Source organism: Echinops telfairi, unplaced genomic scaffold (genome assembly GCF_000313985.2).
Source record: "Echinops telfairi isolate 266 unplaced genomic scaffold, ASM31398v2 ScPeMD7_7458;HRSCAF=8496, whole genome shotgun sequence".
Classification (NCBI taxonomy): Eukaryota; Metazoa; Chordata; class Mammalia; order Afrosoricida; family Tenrecidae; genus Echinops; species Echinops telfairi.
In genome coordinates this window covers 12,571,653-12,595,371 of record NW_022111358.1, presented here as the reverse complement: position 1 = coordinate 12,595,371, position 23,719 = coordinate 12,571,653, and the positions used below count along the sequence as shown (strand labels likewise).

The following is a 23,719-nucleotide window of genomic DNA, read 5'->3' as shown; positions in this document are numbered from 1 at the left end:
GTTTCTGATTGTCCCAGGAGCTCAGGGACAATCACCCTGTTTAGCGTCTCGGGATCCCCACAGGTCCCTTAGGTGGGCTGGCCCAGGGTGCTGGATGCATGTTCCATAAAGCAACTCCTCGCAGTCAGAAGCCCAGGCTGCTTGCTCTGCAGCATTTGTTTCCAAGATCTCAGCCATCCTGAACCAACAGGGCCCTCCCTCAGCCCACGCCCTCCCTGCCAGCAAAGAAAAACAGCAGAAGGGCCAGGTCTGTGAAGGCCTGGCCGGTGGGCCCCTGCCTCCCTCCCACACCTCATGGGTGACTCCTGGAGAGGGCCATTTACCTGAGGGCTCTGACCACCTTTAGCCGCCAATGCCTGGGTGAGACAGAGGCTGCCAAGGGAGACACCGCAGATGAGAAACAGCTGCAAAACCAACCAGGGACCCGAGGGGCTTTGGGCACAGAGCAGGAAGCAGACCATGGAGAAAGAGGGGAAGAGAGAGGGGGAGGGGAAAGGAAAGTGACAGTCTGCCTAAGAGAGAAGGTGGCAGAGTGGAATAGTCTGTGGGGTACAGGGGGCCCAGCGGGGCGGGGAAGGGTGGGTGTTCAGTTGCCACCAGGCCGGGTCCTGCCCAGTGCAGCCTCCTGTCAGCCCTTGGACTTTGCTCCCCGGTCCCTGGGCCATCTCACTCCCAGAGCTTTGCTATTTTTACATTCTGACCGTTGGCTAATTGGGCCACAGGCCAGAATGCAGGCCTGGGGTTAGCAGTGCCCCAAGCCTCGGCTCCCTGTCCTTTTCTCTATAGCCAATCATGCACACATTGGTCCATTTCTTCTTTTCCAACTGCCTGCACTGCTGGCTTCCCCCAGCCCCACAGCGGCCTGGCCTCCCTCACCCAGCGCTGCCCCATCTGCTCAGAGAAGCAAGTCCAGGAAGCCTGGGCCCAGGCTCACCTATCTCTGCCCTCATGCATCAGGTGAGCCGCCGAGCGCCTCCAGGAGTGGCTTACATGAACTCGGACAGGCAAAAGCCCTTCATCTGCTAATCCAGTCCATCCTGATACCTCCTCCAGGAAGCCTTCCCCAATTCCCACTCCCAAGCGCCAGCTCGACTGCAGGGTCCTTCCCACTTTCCACCTGGGTTATTCTCCTCCAGTCGCTTCTCCCCCTGCAGGCAGAGCTGAGTGCCCAGCCCGCCCCGGAGCCTTGAGGGAGCTGGAGGTGGGGGGTGGGAAACCGGGCTCCACAGAAAACTGGCAAGTGGGCCGCTCACCTGAGTGTCCTTGGGCAGGACATGGACGGTGGGGGCCAGAAGATGTGCGAGGGCGGAGCCTCCTCAGCAACTTATATCTTTCCACAAAGTTCCGGTGGGAGACCCTGGAGGAGAGAAGGAGAAGCTGCTAATGACATGAATTGTGGACCAGACACAAAAGCCAGCACACTGAGCTGCTAAGGTAAGACTTGTTGGGAATCTTTACCCTCCTGGTGCTGGGCCGCTGGGCGACGACCAGGGGTGCCTTGTTCAGCTCTTCCTGCTGCCTGCCATTGCCCTCGGGGCAAACCGCAAAGCCCGCCAGTGACTCACATGGTCTTTTGCCCCCTCCTCCTGGTCCCAGCCTGCCCACCCCAGTGCCCCAGTCACTTATGGTTGCTGGCCCTGGGCCTGCTCTGGACCACTCTACCCTCCCCTTCCATCTTTGCAGCCTGCTCCTTCCTGCCCCGTGGGCTGGAGGATGCCCTTGATCCAGTAGTGTTTTGGTATCCTTCCTAGCACCAAACACATGAGGTTTTAAAAGTTGGTGGGAAAATGCAATTTAAAAGATTGTACTTATTTTTCTTGTTGCCACAAGAATACATGTCCTAGGAGGGCAGAGACACCTTGCCCATTCACTCAGCAGTGCCTGCTGCAGAAGGGCGCCCAGGAAACAAATAGATACGATTGCCCAGTAAGCAAGCCTGGCTTACATGTTGTACTTAGGAATCTGCAGTGAACAATTGCACATCTCCCCTTCACGTCAAAGGCTCAGCTTGGTGTGACAGCTGTCTCTCTCCCAACCCAAGGCACTTTTCTACAGAATCAGGTCTCCACATTTCTGCTCGCCAGCAGGGATGGAGCACCCGGTAAGCAAGGTTAGCCTGTGCTTAGCAGTGTTCCTTCTGGGCACTCCACCCTGTACCATACTGCTAGGCTGAGCCTCGAGACTGCCCCCTCCCTGCAGCCCTGCTCCCGCTCACCGGATAGGAAAGCCGGCAGCACTGATGTGCACGGTCTCCACCAGGCCACAGGCCTCCAGCTGGCTCAGGACCTGCAAGGGTGGGAGACAGGCTGGGGACTCACTGCACGGGGGCTACACAGCCTCCCACACCTTCTGCTGTGTGTGTACTCTTCAGGGCAGTCAGCAATCAAGGGACTTCAGAGGACTTTCCCTCTAGAAAGGGTCCCTGGAGACCTGAGTCCCTCTGATCTGACACATGGCGTTGGAGACAGCAAAGTTCTGCCCCAGCACATCCATTAGCACCGAGAACTTACTAGCTCACAGCCCAGCCAGATTCAACAGAGACTCCTGGCTGAAGGGCAGAGAGGTGACACTGGCAAGATCCTTGTGACCAGAACGAAGGCCTTTCTCACACAGGAGCGTGGCTCTGGCTGTAAACCCCAAGGCCACTGTCATGGATGGAATTGAGTCCCCTCAAATATGCCTTAATTTTGTTTACAGTAGTTTGACAGTTAAATGATGATCCATGCGAACTGATCTGATCCAAGGGGATTAAGGTTGGGATGCAATACGGGTAATCCTGTGACAGTCCTAAGGGGGTTTCGCTGGAGTGTGCCTGCTACCCCTCTGTCGTATAAGAGAGTGACGGAGAGAGGTGAGCAGAGATGGGGACCTAGGCCACCAAGAAGAGCTGGGAGCGGGGCACGTCCTTTGGACCCAGGTCCCTGCACTGGGAACCTCCTAGATCGAGGACAGTGACACCAAGGAATCCAGGTCCACAAAGACCTTCCTCTCCCAGCGTGGGCCCTCCCCAAGAGCTGGGGTCATGCAAGGACTCCTAGCCCCTCAACTTTGAGAACACATTTCTCTTTGGTAAATTGTCTGCGTTTGTTATCTTGAAGAAGCCCCGGTGGCACAGAGGTTACTCATTGGACTGCTAACTGCAGTGTCAGCAGTTCAAAACCACCAGCCACTCCTGCGGGGGAGAGCTTTCTATTTCAGTAAAGTTACAGTCTCAGGGGCAGTTCTACTCTGTCCTCACAAGGCCGCTGTATGGCAGAATGGGTTAGATGGCAGAGAGAGAGAGAGAGAGTGTGTGTGTGTGTGTGTGTGTGGTATATCACTGCTGTAGCTTCACTATTCACTAGGGAACCATGACAGACGCCTAACCAGCATCCCATTGCTAAGAGTTGGCCCCTAGGAGTAACGGGCAGCTGCTAGCCAAAGGGTGCTTGTGTGCAAAATAAAGCTAAACCAAAACCTTTAGCTCCAGTCAGAAACTGCCTCAGCATGCATGGAGGGTGACGTGAGACCCACCCAGCCAATCAGAAACAGGCCCCGTCCTCTGTGCAGCTAGTCTCTTGTCAGCACACAAGTAGAGCACAAGATGGATTAAAGCCCGACTTGCCTTCGTGGCTAGCCATTGCATGGCACATGATGGCCTGCTAGGGCAGGTGAGACCTCGCCAAGGTCACGCCCTGTCAGAGAAGTCTGATGGTCCAACTCCCCCTACCCCCACCCTCTCCAGACCAGGGCCTGGGTCAGATGGCCCTTGGACAGATCTGCCTCGGCCTGGGTTAGTTACCTCAGCCCTGACGAAGGTCTGTGCCCGGGCCTGGCTGTTGGGCTTGATGCAGCGGATGTAGTGGGGGGTGGTGCTGTGCAGGACGCACAGGAGCTGCTCCAGGGAGGCCTGCATGGGGAGAGGGGGGTCAGGCCTCAGGCTGCCAGGCATCATCTGTGCCCTGCTTAGTAGCTGGACTCAGCCTCTGGCCCTCCTGGCCTGCAGGTGGGAGACTCCTGTTCTGGGATGACTATGTGACTTGACTGAGCATGCTCAGAGCAGACCACTACTTTCCTTACCTCTGGCTCTCCCTTCTGCCTCCAAGGGCCCTTCACCTGGTCTCACTCACCCCCGCCCCGCCCCAATCCCCTCTTTCTCGCAGCAATCTTCCTAAAAGAGAAACGGCTCACATAGGACTCCCACCAGCGCCACCAGCCCCCAGGCGTTCCTGGCACTGAGCCCCTTCTAAGTGCTGGAGTGGTGTCGGTTCTCACTGCCTCAGAGTCCCATGCAGACGTTGGAGGGGTACTCTCAGCTGGGGCAGAAAGAGCTAATTACCACACCTGCATTTCCCAGAGTTTGACCCCAAGGATGTGCGAAGAAAGCTGAGACCCTATGGCTGTGTGCATGGGGAGGATACACCAAGAAAGGAGGGGTGGATGTGGGAGGGAGGAGGGAGTGAAGGGGCGGGGAAGGCAAGTGGCGCAGTGTACAAGGGCTGAGAGATAGGCAGAAGTGGTATGGAGGCCTCTACTGGGACCCCAGGCCCTGGGCTGTCATCTGTGGCTTTTCTTCCCCACCAGATCTGCTATGCCATGCACTCAGGGACCACATCTCTGGGTTCCCCACTGCCACCCACAAACAGCAGCCACTCTCGGAGGGGCCTGCAGAACCCCTGTGACACTGACGAGTGAGCATGCGCTCCTCCAGGCCCACCTTGAACTTGGACACCACGGTCAGCATGGGCATTCTGTTCTGCCCAGAGGGCTCCTCCTGGGACTCCGCATTGGGATTAGTAGGAAACAGCTCCTTGAGCAGGGGGTCCTGAGACTGCTGGAGGAGCGTGGTCAGCTCAGGGGGGACAGGGTCCTATCAGGAAGGAAAAGGCAGCAGGTGAGCTGCCACCTGTTTATCCACAGGCTGGTCAGACACCCAGTAGCAGCAGCATCTGTAGACATGTAGTGGGCCCGAAGGGTTCTGGGAGGTCGCTCAGGAGGGCGAGGACAGGTGGGGAAGCCCTAGCCACTGGCTGCACCCCAGCTCCCCGCCTGGGCAGCACTCACCTTGTTCTTCTCCACCAGGCCGGTGGTGAGGTAGCACACGGGGCCTGCATAGTGCACCACGATGAAGCTGGGCTCCCGGCTGAGCTTGTTCGGGCCCAGGCAGGGCTGGCTGGCCAGCGCGCTCTCGATGCGAGTCTGGAGCTGAGCTGCGCTGCACGGCCGATTAAGGCGGCACTCCTGGGTGGGCCAGCAACAGGCTGTCAGCCTCTGAAGTCCTCTCAGCCTGAGGCCCCACGGTCACAGTAACTGACCCCGAGACAGGTGACTGAGGGACTAGCAGATGCAGGGAGAGGACCAGCCCGGGCTCAGCTCACCAGCTGACCCTCTCACCTCATTTAAGAGGGAGCAGATGCTGATGGGGCTCCCCTCGATGAGATCCAAACAGCTCTGGTTGTCCTGGTAGTTGACAAACGACCATTCGAGGCCCTCAGCTGCGTATTCTTCCTAGAGGGGCGGGGGTGGGGGATGTCAGATGGCAGCTCTGGGGGTCTGAGGCCCAGAGAGCCCAGGACCTGATCAGCCTCAGTACCACAGCAATTCCAGAGTCTCCGGGAAGGAAGACAAGGCTGTTAGCCAGCTCGCATGACGAGGCTGGAGCCAGGGAGAGGAGTCAGAAGGCGCCCACCTGCTGCGCCCTCAGGTAGTGAGCCACAAAGTGCTGCTGGAGCTTCTCGTTGGCATAGTTGATACACAGCTGCTCCAGACTGTTGTCAGGAAAGGACTCAAATCCATACACATCCAGCAGGCCTGCAGGGATGGGAGAGCACAGGGGGGTGAGGGCAAGGGGCCTACAGAAGCTCAGAGTGGCCAAGCTGAGATGGGATGAACGGGACATTCAACGGGCAAAATCTGAAGCCACTGGTTCAAGTCCCATGGGACACTTTGGAAGGCCCTCGTCTTTTCTGCCTAGTGGTGCCCAGAATCCCACCACTTGGGGTACAAACTTTGCTGGGGCCTTTGAGCTGCCTCCACCTGACAATCCCATCCAGGCTTCCAGGGTTTTGACTTCAATCGTGCCACCCAAATCCTTTCTAAGCTAGTTTACCCACCATTGCTACCCTCCTGAGCTGACCTAAGAGAGGGGCTGGCCAGACGTGGCACTAGTGAGGCAGAGGAGAAAGCCTTCCTCAACCAGTGGGGGGTGAGGGTGGAGGATGAGGAGCCCTGGGCCTGGGGAAGGGCCACAATGGGCCCGGGCCTCTGGCAGGGCGAGCCCAGCTACCTATGAAAGTAGTCCAGGTGTCAGGGGCTGCGCAGGTACTGCTGTTGATCACGGCCACCAGCCAGTCAAACAGCCTGTGGAGGGAAGGGCTCTGGTGAACCTGAGGCGTGGCAGACTTGCTTCAGCAGCCAGGGTGCCACTCCCGGAGGGTGCTGGGGCTGAAAGCCCTTTTTCTGCTCACCTGTAATGACCTCTAGCACCTGCAGGGGGCGCTCAGGCATGCTCACAGGGACCTTGCCTGTCTCCCTGTGGGACTGCAGCGCTCCAGGCTACCTGGGAGTAGGCCCCATGTGGGCTGAGCCAGTGGGCTGGAGGGGTTTGTCAGAAGGAGTTCACTATGGAGTCCACTGGTGGAGCTCAGAGCCCAAGGCCCTGTCACCTGCCCAGCGGGGCCCACCCAAATGGCCTAAGCCACTGGAACACAATGGCACCTTCCAGCCTGGAGCCACCCCAGCTCAGAGAAGAAGCTGTAGTTGCTGTACAACACGAGGGCTTGTACAACCTTAGTAAGGGGGTTCTTTATCATCTTCCTTAAAAGAATTATTCGGCAGTTTTCCTCGATTCATTGGATTTCAGCTCTCTCTCGATGCAACCCATCCACTGCCATCCAGATAACGCTTACTCATGACGACCCTCTAGGACAGCGGTTCTCACCCTTCCTTGTGCTGCGACCCTTTCATACAATTGCTCATGTGGTGGGGACCCCCAACCATAACGTTATTTTTGTTGCTACTTCATTACTGTAATTTTGCTGTTATGAATCAACCCATGTGTGAAAGGGTTGTTCGACCCTCAAAGGAGTGGAGACCCACAGGTTGAGAACGGCTGCTGTCGCAACCAGTTGCTCCTTACGCTTTTGGAGACTACGTCTCTGTGGGAGATGTCTGTCTGGTCTGTGGAGCGGCTGGGGTTCAAACTGCTGAGCTTTCAGTTAGCTGCCCAGTGCTTTAACGACTGCACCACCAGAGCGGCTTCCTCCTTTTAGCAACAGGGGTTTTAGCTACTCCGTAGGGGGTCCTAAATGAAAGAACTAACTAACCCCTCAGTGACGATCACAGACAAGTTACCCGCTCATCTTTCAGGGACCGGCAGGCAAAAGCCAACCAACCAACCGGGAACGAGCTGTCTGGAGCCTTGTTCCCGCGGTGCTCTCAGGCTCGTGGTTCTTTGAGAGATTCTTCAAAGTGCACCCGAAAGGGGCCAGAGTTCCATGAGCACATGTCTGTATGTATTGTACATACATAGTACATCCTGCCCCATTGCTTCACAGGACACGGGCCTGCGGCTCTTTTCAGAAGCCCGGGCGAGAGGCCGACCCGAAGGGGGTCAGACCTGTGGTTTTAGTGTTGGTGAAGCTGGGTGGCCTAAATTCCACATGGCCAGCGGGCAGAGGTGCTCACGGACACACACCAGGCTGATGAAGAGCCTGGAGTGGACTTGCCAATGGAGTGCCGTCACTTCTGGCCACGGCCAGGGTAGGCTTTGGTCCCCTCACTGGAACTCCGTCCAGATCAGAAGTCTGGCAATGTTGCCACTGAACGTGCTCGCTCAGGGAGTCTCCTGTTGCCCTCGCGGGGTCTGAGGACCTGGGCCTACTTCCCTTCCTTTGGCTGATGGTGGCCAGTCCAGCCCAAGAGGGAGGAGAATGTGTGGGGCTAGGGCAGTGCTCGGAGGATCTGCTCACCGTGCATAGACCAATTTGGCCAGACAGTCCCTGCGAGTGTCACACTCGCGCCGGGAGCAGGGCTTCCGGAAGAGTTGCCGCTGCCTGCCCGCCTGGATGGTTCGGATCCTCAGCGTCTCTAGCAGTGTGTCCTCTGGGAGACGCAGCAGCAAGGCCGATGTCCTCACAGAGCCTAGGAGAGGCAGGGACTCCTTAGGCAAATCACCCTGCTCTCCAATGCCCCCCCAGCAGGTCACCACAGGCCCCCCAGCAGGACTGGCCTGGCTGGGTGGGGGACACTAGGTTCTGCGGGGCCAACAGCCTCACTGAGGGACACAGCGGCAGAGCCAGGATTTGAACTGCCGTGTATGGGACAATCATTTCATAAACTTGCATTTTCTGATCTGTGTAAGGGGGGCACAACGGCTCCCTCACCAGAGCGGTGCGAGGAGCAAATTACCTGGGACGGACCCCAAGAGTTCATTTCGTGTTTCCTTGACGGCATCAGATTCAGGACTCGGTCAGAATCACCTTGACAGCAACTACCAAGCCCCTAGGAGGGCCCCACCCGGTCCCTCACCCTTGGCTTGCTCCATCAGCTGGCAGGGCTGGGCTTCATCCTCTGAGTTGGCAAACTGCGTGTTGCCCAGGTGCAGCAGGCCGGCGAGGAGCTGAGGGGAGAGGAGGGGTAGGGGACTCACTCGGGACCGAGCTGAGAGCGAGCGAGCGTGCGTGCGTGTGGGGGCTCTTTCCTGTGGACACTCATCATCACAGAGAACAGTCACAGGAGCGAGCGCCTGGCTCCCACTCACTCACTTTTAAGGGTCTGTGGCCTGGCGCAAGCGAGTCCTGAATGACCTGAGACACTTTTCAGCACCCTCCCCAGGTAGCGTGCTGGAGGACACTTAAGGGAGGGATGGTAAAAGCACATGCTGAGACCACGCAGGTAGCTCAGGGAAGGACAATTGGACTTTAGATTCCTCCTACCTTCCTTCCCTCTGGTGCCCAGGGTCCACCCAGGGAACCTGAGGGCCTGACTTCTGGAGCAGGCTCCCCTGCCGACATGCTCACGACTGTGTGGTCATGTTCATGCGCGCGCGCACACACACACACAGGATGGGGCAGCAGGACATGTCACCCAGTGTAGACCCCTCACCCTGGGTGTGTTGGGTGCTCCCCTGGCCCAGCTCTGCCTTGGTGGTATCCACGCCGGGCATGACTGCCCACCCTGCCTAAGCAGCTCCCACCTACCTGGTGGTAGAGGCTGCTTCCCACTGGATTACCCACTCCCTGTAATGATTCCTCTGTCCCTCCTGCCAGACTGTGCTCGGGTAGGATGGTGGGCGGGGGAGGTGCCCTGGCCAGTGGTGTCGGCAAAGGCAGATAGGGGAGGGAGACCACGAGTGTGGACGAGAGCGGTCAGTGAGCCTGGCCTGGGCAGCATCCCGACTGGAGAGGTGGCGGGAGCTGCCGGGAGTTGGAAGCACTAAGTCTGGTACTCTGTATGCCCTCTGTACCACAGAGGGTGTCTGACCAGGGGTGGGGTGGTCTCATGCATGAAACAGAAACCACTGCCACACCTATCAGACTGTTAAAAAAGCCAGGGACTATGCCTTACACACAACAGGCCAGACAACAGCAGCTCTCTATTTCCGGGGTTGTACTAATACCTGCCCCCCGACCCCCACGCTCTGCCCTCCTGGGAGCCCTGAGAACACTGTGCTCGCGTGTCCTTCCACCCCGAAGACACCCTGTCTCCAGAGGTCACAGAGGGTGGCTGATGTGTTGGGGACAGCACAGAAGGGAACAACCACAGGACAGGTCCTATCAGGGGTCCCCACCAAATGTACAGGGTGTAGTTTTTCTTCTGACCTTAAAGATGTTGCTCTGGGTGGGGGTATCGATGCCCAAATGGAGCATGGCCTCTCTGGTCACCTCAAAACAGTCCTCTGAAAAAGAACCCCAGGCCCAGCCCAGTGTCGTGGCTAGAGAAGGTCACAGGGTGGTGGGGTCAGCCCAGGGGCTGGGTGAGGGGCCCTTACCTTCCAAAGTCCTGTCTGGGTTGGGCAGCCAGGAAAAGGCAGCCCCCTCGGGGAGGTGCCACTGCAGTCTCTCCTGTGCACTGGCTCCTTTGCAGATCTGTGGGCAGGGGCAGGGTGGGGAGTGAGCTGGGTATCAGGGAGCTCTGGCCTCCGCAGGCCTGGAGTGGGGATGAGGAGTGAGACATAGCTGAAGGCCAGGTAGAGAGCACAGGACACGCCCAGGGCCAAGAAGAGAAGTGAGCAGAGCCCCCTGGCAGGTCGCTGACACAAACTCCCCAGAAGCCCCTGCCCGGAGGAAAGGATCCCTGTTCTGACTGGGGGGCCATACCACACCCTTTCCTATCCATGCCCAGAGGAGCTCCTAGTCTAGCCTGACTTCTGTTGGAGGAAGCAGAGCTGCCAGTCTGATGCAAGAGCCAAATCTGGGCAGGGGGTCGAGGGTGAGTGTGGCAGGAAGAAGGGGGCACTGCGGAAGGGGCAGAGAGATAGAAGCCTGGCATGGGGCAGGCTGGGGCCCAGACCTGGTAGAAGATGTGGAAGTTCCTCTCTCTGGGGGCCTGGCATGCCACTCGAGTTTTTTCTAGCAGGTAGGTCTGGACTGCAGCTCCGGTCATCTGGTGGGCCCTGGGCACACACACGCCAGAGCCCATGAGGTGCTCGTGCATCCCAAAGTCATTACCATGTGCCAGACTACAACTCAGAAACGGCCCCTGTTAGCTGACAGTGGCCCTGCACCCAGTTCAGGTGGGAAGGCATCATGGTCCAGCGAGGTAGAGGCTGGACTAAAAGTTCCTGAGCCAGGTTGGATCCAGAAGGCATATATCAGCCAGAACCTGCCCACTGCCGGGCTCTCCAGCTCAGCGACCACCCTGAAGGTACACCAGTCCCAGAGGCCCATAGACATATAGGCTGGAAGTGAGGTGGTGTCACGGCGGTGGTTCAGGTTGACAGTATCCCCGCCACATCCGTCTCGAATTGCCCCTGCCCAGAATCCATCAGCCAGCAACTGTTACCTGTTCAGCTGGAGCTGGATGAACTTCCCAAAGCGACTGCTGTTGTTATTCCTCAGCGTGCACGCGTTCCCTACAGAGGGCCCCCAGGTTAACACTGCCCCCATCTTTCCCGTGTCACGGGGACAGGGCTGGGAGATGGGCACTCGGGGCTCAGCACGTGCCAGTCAGGAGTTGGACGAACTTGTTGGCAAGGGACTAGAGTAAGCAAGCCCGCACAGTCCACACTGCCTTCTCTGAAGGGGTTGGAAGCAATGCGTCTTACTGGCTTAGTCAGAAGGCACAATGACTGGGCGCTAGTCATAGCCCAGACACTAGGCACTGTCCTTCCTTAGACAAGTCCCCAAGCTTGGTGGCCATTGGGAAGCTGGAGGGCTAGGAGTTAGGCTAGATGGGCCCAGGGTGCCCAGGCTAGAGGGTGGAAGGTGACGGGACGGCCCTCTACTGGGCGCAATCCTGAGGGAGGTGGTGGGGGACCCGAGGCAGTGAATCGCATGGTTCTCTAAGACCCTGCTAGTTGTCCTCAGGAAGGGGGTAGTCTCTGAGGAAACAGGGCAGGGGCACTGTGCAGACAGTCTCGAGCTCACCAAAAGCTTCCATGACAGGGTTGGAGTTCAGGATCCGCTGTTCGATTCGCTCTGCCACCCTGTGGCTCTCCCAGGAGGTGGGTGAGGAGGCCACCACAGCATAGAACTTCATGAGGCAGCGAGATGTCCATGTCTGTGACAGAAACAGCCCTGTGGGAGCTGTGCCCGGGTCTCTCCACTTCCTAAGCCTTGCTGAGGGACCAGCGCCCTCCACAGTCCTCCTCGTACCCAGGGGTCAACGGGTAGCTGCTGGATGGAGCTTGGGCCCAGAGCAAGGCACTTCCCCATGGGTGACAGCGCAGTGCTCCCCTCTGTTGCAGAAGATGCTGTGAGGGGTCAGAGGAGCCATGTCCATCAGTGGATGGAGAGAAAGCCATGGAGTACCATCTAGTCATACAAAGGAAGGACTGATGGATGGTAAAATGTGGATGAACGTGGGAAATGGTATGCTAAGTGGAAGAAGCCAAACACCAAGGGTCACCTATTGCAGCATTCCATTACGTGGAATCTCTAGACAGGTGACTCCACAGAGCCAGCAGATCCGTGGCTGGGAGACGGGGGAAAGGGAATGGGAAGTATAGGCCTAATGGGGCAGAGGTTTCTTAGTGGGGTGAACTAGATGGTAGCTGTTGCGCACTGGAAGTATTAAGTAGCAAGGTACTGTTTGCTTTCCAAAGGTTAATGATCTGTCATGTGAGATGGGACAAGCCCCTGATCATGGCTACGCAGGGACTGTGAGGCCTCACAGGTGACCTGGGTATTGATCTGTGGCAGGCACTGCGCTCTGGTGGTTTTCTGGGCACCTCTCACCAGGTTGAAATCACAGGACTGAGGCACAAAAAAACGAGGAAATATGGCGTTTACACATGGAATCAATGCCAGGGCTCTGGTTTAAACTCAGGCAGCCCGGTCATAACATTCTTACTCTGGTTTTTATTCAGCCAAGTGCAGGTACAGTTTCATTTTATTTTCCAGTGGTCTGTTGCAAGGAACTAGGCAGACAATGGAGTTGAATATACTGCCTCACTGCATTCTGGTGTGCCTTACCACAGCCTAGCTGCAGCAAGCCTTTTGTGGGTAAATGCCTCCAACCTTTGCTATGTAGGTAATCACACCATCTGGGAGAGAAGGTAGTTTTCTTTCTGCTTTGCTGATGAACGGTTTCCTTCTTGCATTTGGTGAGGACTTCCAGACCCATCCTGAGTAGAAGGGGTTAACAACAGGCCCCTGCTTTGTTGGGGAAGAACTGCCCTCCCTCCCCGTTAAGGAAGGTGTTAGCTCTAGGTGCTGGCTGCTAGTGCTCACAGAGGCTCTCTGTCTGCTCCCTTCTAGTCCACGTGTGAAGGATCACAGACCAAGGGCTCTTTCCCTTCGTAGTCACCTTGTTTAATTTAATTTTCTGAGCTTTCCTTTGCTCGCCTGTCTTTCATTGACTTTGTCAAATACATCTTCTGATCTGTGCTCTCTCTGTTTTCCGGGATGCCAATCATAAGAGTGGTAGCCCATCTGACACTGTATCATAGACCTACTCTGAACCCTGAGCAGAGCTATGGGACGGGCCAGATGAGGCAGGATAGCATCCACAGCAGCAACAACAACAACAAAAGAATCCACAACAACGTGTGACTTTCATGAAAGAGACACTAAGCAAGTGAAAACAAAAGGGGGCGGGTGGGACAATAAAGTAGAGGGAAAAGAAAAATTATCCAAGAAAGGAAATACTGCATATGCTCCAGTATAAGCTGACCCGATTATCAGTGGAGGCACCTAATTTTACCACAAAAACCACATTTAAAATGTGCTGGAAAACTCGGCTTATACTCGAAGTACTGTATATATGGTACAATTTATGGTGTAGTTCCTCTGTGAATAAGATGGTCATCATGATGTAAATATGGCAAATGGGCTGAATTAGAAATGGTGCTATAGAGACAGATGGAACATGGAGGCAGGAAAAGAAGGGCTATGCTCTTGTTAAACTAGGAAGCTAACTGAGAAGTAACACTATATGGGCATATATGTGGTTTAGAAAGATGGCTGCGAATAGTCAAACTGCTAACAGAGGCAAAAGTACCATCTCTGGGAGAGGGAGAGAGATGAAGCAGAGTTGCTATTTCTCTTTGTAAGATTGGTTGTATTGCTTGATTTTCAACTATGTAGTTATATTTATTTTAAAACCAATCAAAAATTTAAAAATTTTCGGCATACCCCATGGCTGTAGCAGCTGCACATGAAGGTGACTGGTCTCTGGCTTTCTGGATCTCAGGCTAGGTCCAGCCTCAGCTCCCCGGGGCAATTCTTGGGGACAGTGGGCTTTGTCACTGAAGCTGGGCATTAGCTGCTCTCTGAGCCCCTGGATAATCTCTCCAGAAAAACTCTCCTCACCCAAGTTCAAGCCCGCACCTTGCCATTTATGGTCATCATTAGCTTCCCGTCTGTCTGGAGCAGCAGACTAAGTGAGCCCCCCAGGGCTGACTGCTGCATTTTCCCGTTTCCCCCTGTGCCAGACCTCAGGGCCTGAAAGGTAGCAGCTACTCAGTCACTGGCTCACACATGGGCAGCTGGGCAAAGCCTGGCAGGAAGGTGGTGAGTCTTGGGTCAGCAGCCTCTTCTGACCAGCTCAGCAACTTCCCACCCAACTTTCTGTTTTACCCGTGTGGTTCTGCCATCCAAGAGCCACATGGCCTTCCCCAGAGCTTCTGTCTGCCCTCACGGCTGGCCCAATGCACTACCCATTGCAGTGCAAGCAACAGAACAGGGTGGACGGTTCCAGTAAGTCCTTGGAGTGTTGGCTCAGGGGCACATCTTCCACTAAGTACCAACTCACTGGTGCTTGGTAATCTGTAATGACCAGTTTCCATTATACATTTGAAAAGGGGCTTGTATATTTCATTGGCAGGCGCTGTGGGGGTAGGAAAGACACAGATGCTAGCCAGACCTCAAAGCAGAATCTTTGATGTGGTTTTAAATAAGCCTGCGTATCTGGCACTGGCTGGTCTTGTCCTCCACACCATTTTGCAGGGGATTGTGGAAGATCATTATCTTTCCCAATGCATGCTCAACCACTACATTGCAATCCCCAACAGTGGGCGTTTGCCTGGCTTTCAGGGTTATATCAGAGCCTGGCCTTCTTGTCCACTTGCACACCAAGCCCAAGGACTCCCTGCTGGGACCACAGCCTCTCTGGGAATGACCCGGCAGACCAGCCTGTCACGACACTGACAGAGTACGGAAGAGGCCCTCCTACCTTTCCAGCCCCACTCTCTCCACTGACAACAATGGACTGGTTCACGGGCTCCATCAGGCTCTTGACATTCCTGTAGCTTTGCTCACCGACCGTGAAGACATGGGGCTTCAGTTTCTGAAATATTTAACAGGATGGAGGGTCAGGTGAGCGAACACCCTTCTCTCTCAGGTGTGGCTGACTCAGTGATGGCTGAGAAGGGGAGGCTGCCAAAGGTCCGGCCAGGAAGCCTCCTCCAGAAATATTTCCTCGCACAGCCGGGCCTTCTCTCCGGATTGCTCTGCGCTATTAACGCCGGATGCTCCGCGCTTCTGGCTTAACCTTTTCTTACGCGTTCCTTTCTGCCCTGGATGATGTTGTTAGGATACTTGGCAGTTTGCAAATAACTTTCTCATCACAAGTTACTGCCAGAGAAGTCTGTGCATTGGCTGCATGGCCAACCCTGTTTTGTCGATGAGAAATCTAGGTTTCAGAGGAGTTAAATAGCCCTCTCCAAACTCCTGTGCAAGGAAGGTCTGTGCTGTCCTCTCCTTCCACCAATATTAATTGTCCCCCCTTGTGCTGGGCATCACGCCGGGCACTGGGGGAATGGAGGGGACTGTGACATAGGTTTTGCCTTTGACATGAGGCTCTTGGGATACAGTCCACTGGAGTTCACCAGGGCACTCAATCAGGGGTGAACTTCTGGAAGCTCTGTCCACTTACAGGACGCCAGGCTTGGCTTAGCAATGCCAGCCTATACCCACAGCTTCCTGAAGGCATGGTCTCAGAGCTGCTCTCTTTCCATCTGTCCTTGCCCAGCCACCTCCCTCCTGGACTATTCAAAACCCCGACTGTCCTCACTGCCTCCTGCATCACTTTTCCAAACCAGCTGCCCCACAGCAAGCCAAGTTCACACTCCACCCCTGGGTGGTCTCTCTGCCTCCTGTCATACTTCACACCCTCGCTAGTTGCCCTGGCTCAGCTCCCCCTCGACCCTCATTGGCTCCCCTTGCCTCTCCCCAAGAACACCCTGCACTTCGACACCAACAAGCCCTCTCCCTGCCTGCTCTGCTCCCCACCTCCAAGGAACTTATTCCTCTCAGTAGAACAGGTGCTGAATTTTCTAGGGCATCCTTGTGTTGTGTCGTTTTCTTCTCTTCCCCAAAGTGGTGCATTTAATACACAAACATACCCTCATAAATCCCTTTCTATTAATAAGCCTCAAACAAGAACATACAGTACTTTATCCTAGGTCCTGATTTTAGGACCCAAACTCAGTTTAATAAATAACTTATCTCCCACCACTGTCCTGCAGTCAAGCAGCCCTGGTGGTGCAGTAGGCGAGACACTGGGATGCTAACTGTGGGGTTGGTGGTTCAAATCCACCGGCTGCTCCTGTAAAGACCTGCAATCACAGCAATCCTCTCTAGGGTTGCTCTGAGTCAGAACCGACAGGGTGGCAGTGGGTTCAGTCCTGTAGTCAGTTACCTGTGTGTCCCAAACTAGGCTCTGGGCCACCAGGACACCATGAACGACGGCATGGCTGGTGGATGGGTAGAGGAGCTACAGGGAGGCCTTGGAGGATGGTGGGGAGCTCTGAGGTGACGGGCAGCAGGCGGAGTCTTACCTGGGGCTGAGGCACAGTGTGGTACTCTCTCATCAGCTCTGGCGAGTAGAGTTGAGGGACCGGCTTAAAGGGGTTCAGAGCCACTAGGGTGCAGCCCGCATTGGTGTAGAAGGTGTCAGCTGTGTACCGCGCCTGCAGGCACCGCAGGACTAAGTAAGGCACAGGCACCGTTAGAGAATTCTGACTTAAACACAGACACAGTCTCATACAGATAACACACCTGCCAGCAGCCCTCTCTGAGATTCTGCCGACTGTCAGCAGATCTCAGCAGTTCCCTGATGACTAGGTGCGAGATCTAATTAAGATGAGCCCTTTGTGAGAGCCAAGTCTGCCCTTGGGAGCTTGGATACAGCTGCCGGGTCCCCCAGGGCAGACTTCTGGGGCAGCCTACGCTTGAGGAGTCCTGCCTGCTTTGGGAAGCTGAGCCAAATGTCCTCAACCCTCCTGCCTCCCCCCCCACCACCAACCACCCACCCATTTGAAGATGGATGGTTGGGGAAAGAGAGGCCCATACCTGTTTCCAGTGTCACGGGATTCACCTGTGTGAGGTCATCCAGCTGGTGCAGCAGGCTCTCCGCACCCAGAAAATCCTGCAGGTCTCCTGGGAGGGGGTCCTCCCCTTGGGCATCAGAGCCCAGCCTGTGGCCGTTAACCTGGGGAAGAACAACCTGGAGCTGTGAGGGCTGGGACTCAGGCCAGCTGGCAGTGTGCTAACTAAGGTGAGGAACCTGTGTCTTAGACAACAAGCCTCCCTATCAGAGTTGGTGGGTTCACATTTCAGTCCTGCCTCTTACTAGCCCTGTGGGGCCATGCCAGTAACTCACCTTTGTGAGAAGCAGCATCTTTACTTGTAAATGAAGGGAAAGAAATGCAAATCAGGCCCATTGGGAAGAGAGTAGGGAGGGGGGAAATTCACAAAGCACTTCATGGCAGGCACAGAGCATGTTATCCGTAAAGACAATCTTTCACCTTTGTCAAGAAAGGAACACCAGCCAAATCTGCTTCCAGACTGGCCAGCGTTCAGCCTTACTGGGATCTCGGGGTAGGGCCTGAAGGGGTGGCTACTGTGGGAATATCCTAAAGTAAGGGATTCACAGGCCAGTCTTTTCCGCAAGAGATCATTCAGCTTGTGATGAAAAGCAGTGTCTTCTCCTCAAAGAGACCGCTTCATGCCTTCATTGCCCACCTCCAGAAGTTTACATTTAACGGCCCAAGTTCCTTCTGCTCCGATTCTGTCAGAGGGGAAGCCTGGCTCCGAAGGTTGTATGAGGGCAAGAATGGGCACCAAAGGGCACAAGCCACTCGCCCCTCACCCATCCTCAGTGTCCATGCTTAACAAGTGCTTCATTCCTGCCCCCTGACCTCGGTGGTCTTGTCTCCTTGGGGCTACAGAGAAGATGGGGTGGGGAGTGGGAAAAGATAGGGACCTGGCTGAATCGGCTTTTAGAGGACAGAGTCTGTGAACGGACACAGTGTGAGCTTCCAGGGAGCCTGATGAACATTACAAGTTCAACCTCCTCAGGGCAATGTGCCCAGTGCCCAGTAATGAGTTTCTTCCCAAAGAAGTCTGCTGTCAGAATTTGAGCCACCATGAATACACAGGCAGGCTCGCCCTCTCCTCCAAGATTAAATTTTTTTTACTCACGAGACAAACCCAACCTTGAGTTATGAGTAACGGCTTAAGTCCGTGTGGTGGTGAAGAACCTGGACTGCAAAGCTAGATTGTTCAGCCTGGTTTTGAATGGCTTGGGATCTACCACTTATTAGTTGTATAGCTTCACCTCTTTGTGCCTCAGTCTTCCTCATCTATAAAATGGGAACAACAGCATCTAGTTTATAAGCCCAACAAAGAAAAACTAAACTCTTTGCCGTCTAGTTCACTCCATCTCATATTGACCTTGTAGGATACAAGAGAACTGCCTCCGAGGGCTCCCAAGGTCAGGGATATTGACAGACGCAGACTGCCACATCTTCCTCCTGCAGAGAAGCGGCTAGTTTTGAACCACCAATGCTTTGGTTAGCAGCTGAGCATGTGACCACACCACCCCCAGGACGACTCCTTCTTCTGCCTGGGTACTACTGCACAAACACGTCAAGTATTTGAGAAGGTACCTGGTGTACGCTCAAAAAAAATGTTAGCTATTATTATTCTCCTAAAAGTGGCTCCTGGGGAAGGGGGTGAAAAAGGGGAGCTGATATCAAAGGGTGTAAGAAGAAAGATGTTTAGCAATTGTTGATGCCAACAATTGTACATGTCCACATGATATAATGGATGTATGGATTGGTATATGTAAGAGCCCCCAATAAAATGATTTAAAAACAAAACAAGAAAAAAAGAGAAGCCCCTAAGCTCCCGGATGGCACAAATGGCTTGCGCTCAGCTGGTTACAACAAGGATGGTAGTTCAAACCCACCGGCAGGACTGCAGAAGGAACAGGCCTAACAAGCTGCTTCTGTGAAGATTACGGCCACGAAAGCCTCAGGAGGCAGTTCTACACAAACACACGGGCACCTCCAAAGTCACACACCACCAACAAATCAAAGTGGCACCTCTAATTCGACAACCCATCAAAGATCTTTCAACTGCGCATTCCCCTGGGGCCTGCCGGTCCACTTCTAGAACAGTCCTAAGTCAAGGCACAAGAATGCCTAGTGTATGTAGAATTGTTAGTAACGACAATTCATCACCAAAATGCCCAACTACTGAGTTGCTCGAATTACAGTACATGCACATCACGGAATACAGCAGGCTCAAAAAACATGATACTGCTACGTGCTTTTAAATTATTGATTTAGGAAAAAAGTCCTAGGCTATTCTCAAAAAGGTAGGTTATCTCTGGGTGATATAATTATGAATATAATTATGAATATGCTTATGTATTTTCCAAAATGTCTTACCTTCATATGACCTTGAGGAAGTCACGTAATCTCTTTGAGCCTTATTTTCAAAATGGGGATAGAATACTCTCATATATTGACTGTACCCTTCTCATTGGGCTATTGTAAGGATTAAACAAAAATTACATGTGTAAAACACTTGGCTTAGCATCTACTATAGCAAGGCATGAACATTATTGCTTTTAAAACAGAAGTAAAAGTAAAGTACGATCCAGACAATTGTTCTGCCTGCTTCTCTCCAGCCCTCAGGCCTGTTTCATGAGCCAAAATGGCTAGAAGGTCAAGTGGGCTGGCCACATGGCTCCCTTGGCTGGCTGGCCTTACACACAGGTATTCAGCTGAGTCTTGGGCACTCACCTGCCTGAGATGGGAGCCACTTCGTGGGTTTTGGTGCAATGGGTTCTCATATACGGCTTTCCCAGCCCTGGGTTTATAATTCTGCCAAAATGACTGGCTAAATTATCATCTTAACAAGTGATTGCTTAGTTCACTATGTAAATAGGGTGTCTAAAACTACAGATACACACACACAAAAGAAAACAACCTTATGTGAACTGGCAGATTACTATGCAAATTCACTAATCATGGTCTACTAAAGGAACTGGTCAGTTTGTGGTCTGGCTGGAAGGATCACAAAGTGGAAAATAAAGGCCAATCCCACAGAGGGTAAGGGGAACCTTACTACCAGCAAGGGACTGGAGCAGAGTTTATCCTTTGGACCCAGGTGCCTGGGAGAAAGAGCGCTCTAAGACTGAGTATGGTGAGAACTGGTGGCAGCTTCAGCAGTGTACAGTAGCAGAGAAATAGTGACTGCTAACCGTATGAATGATGGGGACCAGGAGGTCAGTGAGAGGTAGCTGCAGTGAGACTGCCGGCACATGGAGTAAGAGTTGTGCATCTTCACGAAGGAAGCTTGCTGGTGAAGCGGGAAGCCTCCAGGCATATCAGCAGAACTAAGGAGACGAAGCCCTTGTCTGTGGAAGTCAGAAGCCAGAAAAGGGGCTGCTGGCTGGCATGGTCAGAGAAGGGCCAACCTGTAGGCACGGTCAGAGAAAATGCTGGAGCTGTGTTTTGGAAGCTGTCCTGACTCTTGAGTTGTATCCTGCTATTCCCAAGTTGCTCCAAGTCCCGAGTTGTAGCCTGACATTTGTCTAATAAGTCATGAGTATGGTGAGTGTGGTAGGTGAGTTGTGTGGTCAGTGCAATGGAAGATCAAACCCAGCAGAGAAGTAGGGAGTGCCAGGGGGAGGACGGCTGGTGTCAGAAGTGATGATAAAGTTGGAGAGTGGAGGTATGTCTGACCTCCACTTCAAAGGAATCACTTTCTTACCAATCTTGATTCTCATCCTTGTGCCTGAAGATAAACAGTCCCCAACACTAAATAACATGGTTGGAGTCCAGGAAGTGCTGTCAGGTAAGCGTTAGACTGCCAACCCCAAGGTCTGAGGTTCAAACCCACCAACTGCATCGAGGAAGAACGATGAGGCCAGCTGTTCCTGTAAAGATTTACAGCCTTGGAGATCCTATAAAGGGTCACTATGAGTTGGAATGAACTTGATGGCATTGGGTGGCTATTGGTTTCCAGTTGGGCTGCTAACTGCAAAGCCAGTAGTTTGAACCCACCAACTGTGCCAAGGGAGAACGATAGGACTTTCTACGTCTATCGTTAGTCTTGGAAACTCACAGGGGCGGTTCTACCCTGCCCTATGGGCAGCTATGACTCAATAGCAGTGAGTTTGCTTTCTTTTTGAGGCCACCTGACGGAGGGGTCATATTAAACATCTGCCTCAGCTCAGTGCCACTTACTAAATAAATACTCAGCAAAGAGGCATTCGTTCTGGGCCAGAAGCTGCATATGCAGGTACACAGTGAAGGGTGATTTGGAATCCCACGGGCCTGCACACTGACAGTCTTTCCAGAGAGACCAGGAGGAAGAGAAGTTTTCAAGTTCCAATAGCAGCACCCCGTGACCTATTTATCCTTCTATATCTCTACCTTCTCCCATGGTTATGCACAGGCTGACCTCTTTGCCAGACTGTTTCTTTTCTTTCTTCCACCTGGCTACCTCCTTATTCTTTAAGGATCAGCTTTAAGGAACACCTCCTCTTAAAGCCCCAGGCTTCCAGCGTACCTCAGGAATTCAGGCTGCCAGGGACATCTCTCAGGGTGCCCTCTCTGGTTCAGGTTTGTATAGTCACAAAGCAACTTAAGGATTCTTTAACCCATCCCACCTTTCTCACCACAGGAAAAAGAGCTAGAAATCACAGTGAGAGATTCAAATTAGATATGAGAAAGAGTTTCTTGACTTCTGAGGACATAACCCTTAACCACCTTTCGGGCCTGGAACGGAACTCACCAAACAAGACAAGTCTATAAGGTCAATATAAGACGGGGTAGAATGCACTCCTTAGAATCAACCATATGAGATCACGTCGGCAGCATTTGCCCAAGAACAAAGTTCAGACGGCAGGAAGGAGTAGGAAAGCCGGAAGAAGGAAAACAGGAAATAGGGAGGAAGTAGGAATGAAAACAGGAAACGGGGTTGCTGTCAATATGAAACAAAATATGTATGAATTGTTGAATGGGAAACAGATTGCTCTGGAAACCTTCGCCCAATTCACGATAAAAAGTTAAAAAGAGAAACATTTCTTGGCTATGAAGGATGGAAGACAATGGAACAATAAAAGACCCATAAGATATTTTTCCCTTCCTCCCTCAGGGATCAGCGGAGCCTTTATTCAGGAGCCCTCTTGCCGCAGTGGTTCTGAGTTGGCCTGCAACCTGTATGGATGGCAGTTGGAAACCACCAGCAGCTCCGAGGGAGAAAGACTTGGCTTTTTCCTCCGGTAACCAGTTGCAGTCTTGGAAACCCACAGTGGGTCGATGTGAGTCAGCACTGACTCCATGGCAGTGAGAGCTGGGAAGGTGCCTCAGATGCCGGAGGCTCTGGGTTACCTGTGGGAGCATCTTGCTTCAATGCCGTCAGCCAGGGTTCTGGATGGCAGGCCCGAGGAGTGCTGTTCACCTGGTTGTGCAGCATGAGCTGGGGCATGGGTCCAGCCCAGAGCTCTTTCTGGAAGGAATTTGAGACAAGTCACCTTGGAGCCTGTGGCCTGAGAGAGAAGAAAGGGCCACACACAGGTAAGGACTTGACAAGGTGACTCACTCCCTCTCCTCCCACCACAGAGGAACTCTTCCAGGAGTCAGGGCGGGGCTAGGCATAGAGGGAGAGTCGGCCCTCTCCCCTGCCAATTAAGAAACGAGGAAAACTTTTACAAGATCCTGGAGGCTCTTTCTGCAAAGTCAGAGCCAATTTTCCTGCAGTGACTGGGGTGGGGCTGCAAGTCTTGTCCATGAAGGATATAGGAAATGGTAGACTTCTGCTCTATCACCTTAGCCAGACGAAAATACTCTAGTATTAGGAGTCTTGAGCAGGGAGGGAAGCCTTGAGTTAGCTGGTGCTGCTCCTGGAGGTGGCTGTGTGGGAGGGGAATCAGAACGCAGCCATTCCCCGGGTGTGTAACTCCCTGGGTGTGTAACGTGGTGGCATGTCACTTCCCTAGCCCACGGGGGTGGCTCACCTTGAAAATGGGAATAGTAAAACTGACCTCACAAGGGGTGATTCTGAAGGTCAATCAAATCATGGTTTGAAAACCTGCACCAAGTACAAACCCGTATATTCTCTCAGAGGGCGTATTTTTGGTACTGCTAACAAGAGTTGTAAATCCATGAGGGAGGCTAATCCGGTGGGCCCATCCCATCAGCTTCAACAATGTGTCCCTGAGATGACTTGTTGTGAAGCTTGCCCAAAGGACCCCAATGGAAGATTTTCCTGGGGCTTTGAATACAGATGGGCACTCTGGGTATTGAGGAAACGACAATGAGCTGGACATCAGAACAGACTGAGACACCCACGCAGAGGTCCCCAGAGGCTCAAGGAGCATAATTAGGAGCTCCTTTAAGATAGGTTGAGAGGGAGAACCCAACATACAGAGCCTTTAGAATCCAAAGCCCATGACCGCCTCTAGCACATAAATCAGTAGAACTCTCTCGACCCTATTGTTTCCTCATCCACAAAATGTAAGAATGTCTAGATCTCACAGTGCTGAGGGAAGGATGAAACGGGATACCCATCCATTGAGTCGATGCGGATTCAGCGGCCCTGTTCAGGTTGAGAAGAATTGATCCTGAGTTTCTGCGACTGTCAGTCTTTCTGAGAGCAGTCAGCCTTCCTTCTCTCTCACTAAATTTGATCTGATCTGTACCAATGCTATTCCTCTCCTGGAAGACTTGGGGCAGACTCCGGACTCGGTAAGAGGAAAATAGGCTCTAACCACTGCTCCACCAGCCAAGAATTTCTGAGCAGGGTGTGACCTTTGTGGGCAGGAGAGACAGTCTAAG

The 23,719-nt window shown here is 53.6% G+C and overlaps 1 protein-coding gene across 3 annotated transcripts; it reads right to left on the bottom strand.

Annotated features, from left to right (window-relative positions):
* Positions 1–6: 6 nt before the first annotated feature.
* Positions 7–22,426, bottom strand: MYO19 (myosin XIX). 3 transcript variants are annotated; one of them, XM_045299438.1, is made up of 20 exons: positions 22,274–22,426; positions 16,935–17,073; positions 16,421–16,569; positions 14,815–14,928; positions 11,568–11,700; positions 10,984–11,053; positions 10,492–10,594; positions 9,971–10,067; positions 9,801–9,877; positions 8,509–8,599; positions 7,950–8,121; positions 6,266–6,339; positions 5,669–5,790; positions 5,374–5,487; positions 5,044–5,220; positions 4,697–4,849; positions 3,782–3,889; positions 2,216–2,286; positions 1,254–1,357; positions 7–432 (listed from the first exon to the last, which is right to left on the bottom strand). In XM_045299438.1, the coding sequence occupies exons 1-20, from the start codon at positions 22,283–22,285 to the stop codon at positions 320–322; spliced, it is 2,193 nt and encodes a 730-aa protein (XP_045155373.1). In that variant the 5' UTR covers positions 22,286–22,426; the 3' UTR covers positions 7–319. The 3 variants fall into 3 exon arrangements, with proteins under 3 accessions (XP_045155373.1, XP_045155372.1, XP_045155374.1); XM_045299437.1 differs by having other exon boundaries at positions 353–1,357; XM_045299439.1 differs by lacking the exon at positions 22,274–22,426 and having other exon boundaries at positions 354–1,357; positions 16,421–16,552; positions 16,935–17,019.
* Between the last annotated feature and the right edge of the window lie 1,293 nt (positions 22,427–23,719).

Coding starts and splice junctions, on each gene's coding strand:
- MYO19 (XM_045299437.1), bottom strand. Junction 14,929..16,420: donor ACACTGTGCCTCAGCCCCAG/GTAAGACTCCGC, acceptor TAAATATTTCAG/AAACTGAAGCCCCATGTCTT. Junction 8,122..8,508: donor GCTGATGGAGCAAGCCAAGG/GTGAGGGACCGG, acceptor TGCCTCTCCTAG/GCTCTGTGAGGACATCGGCC.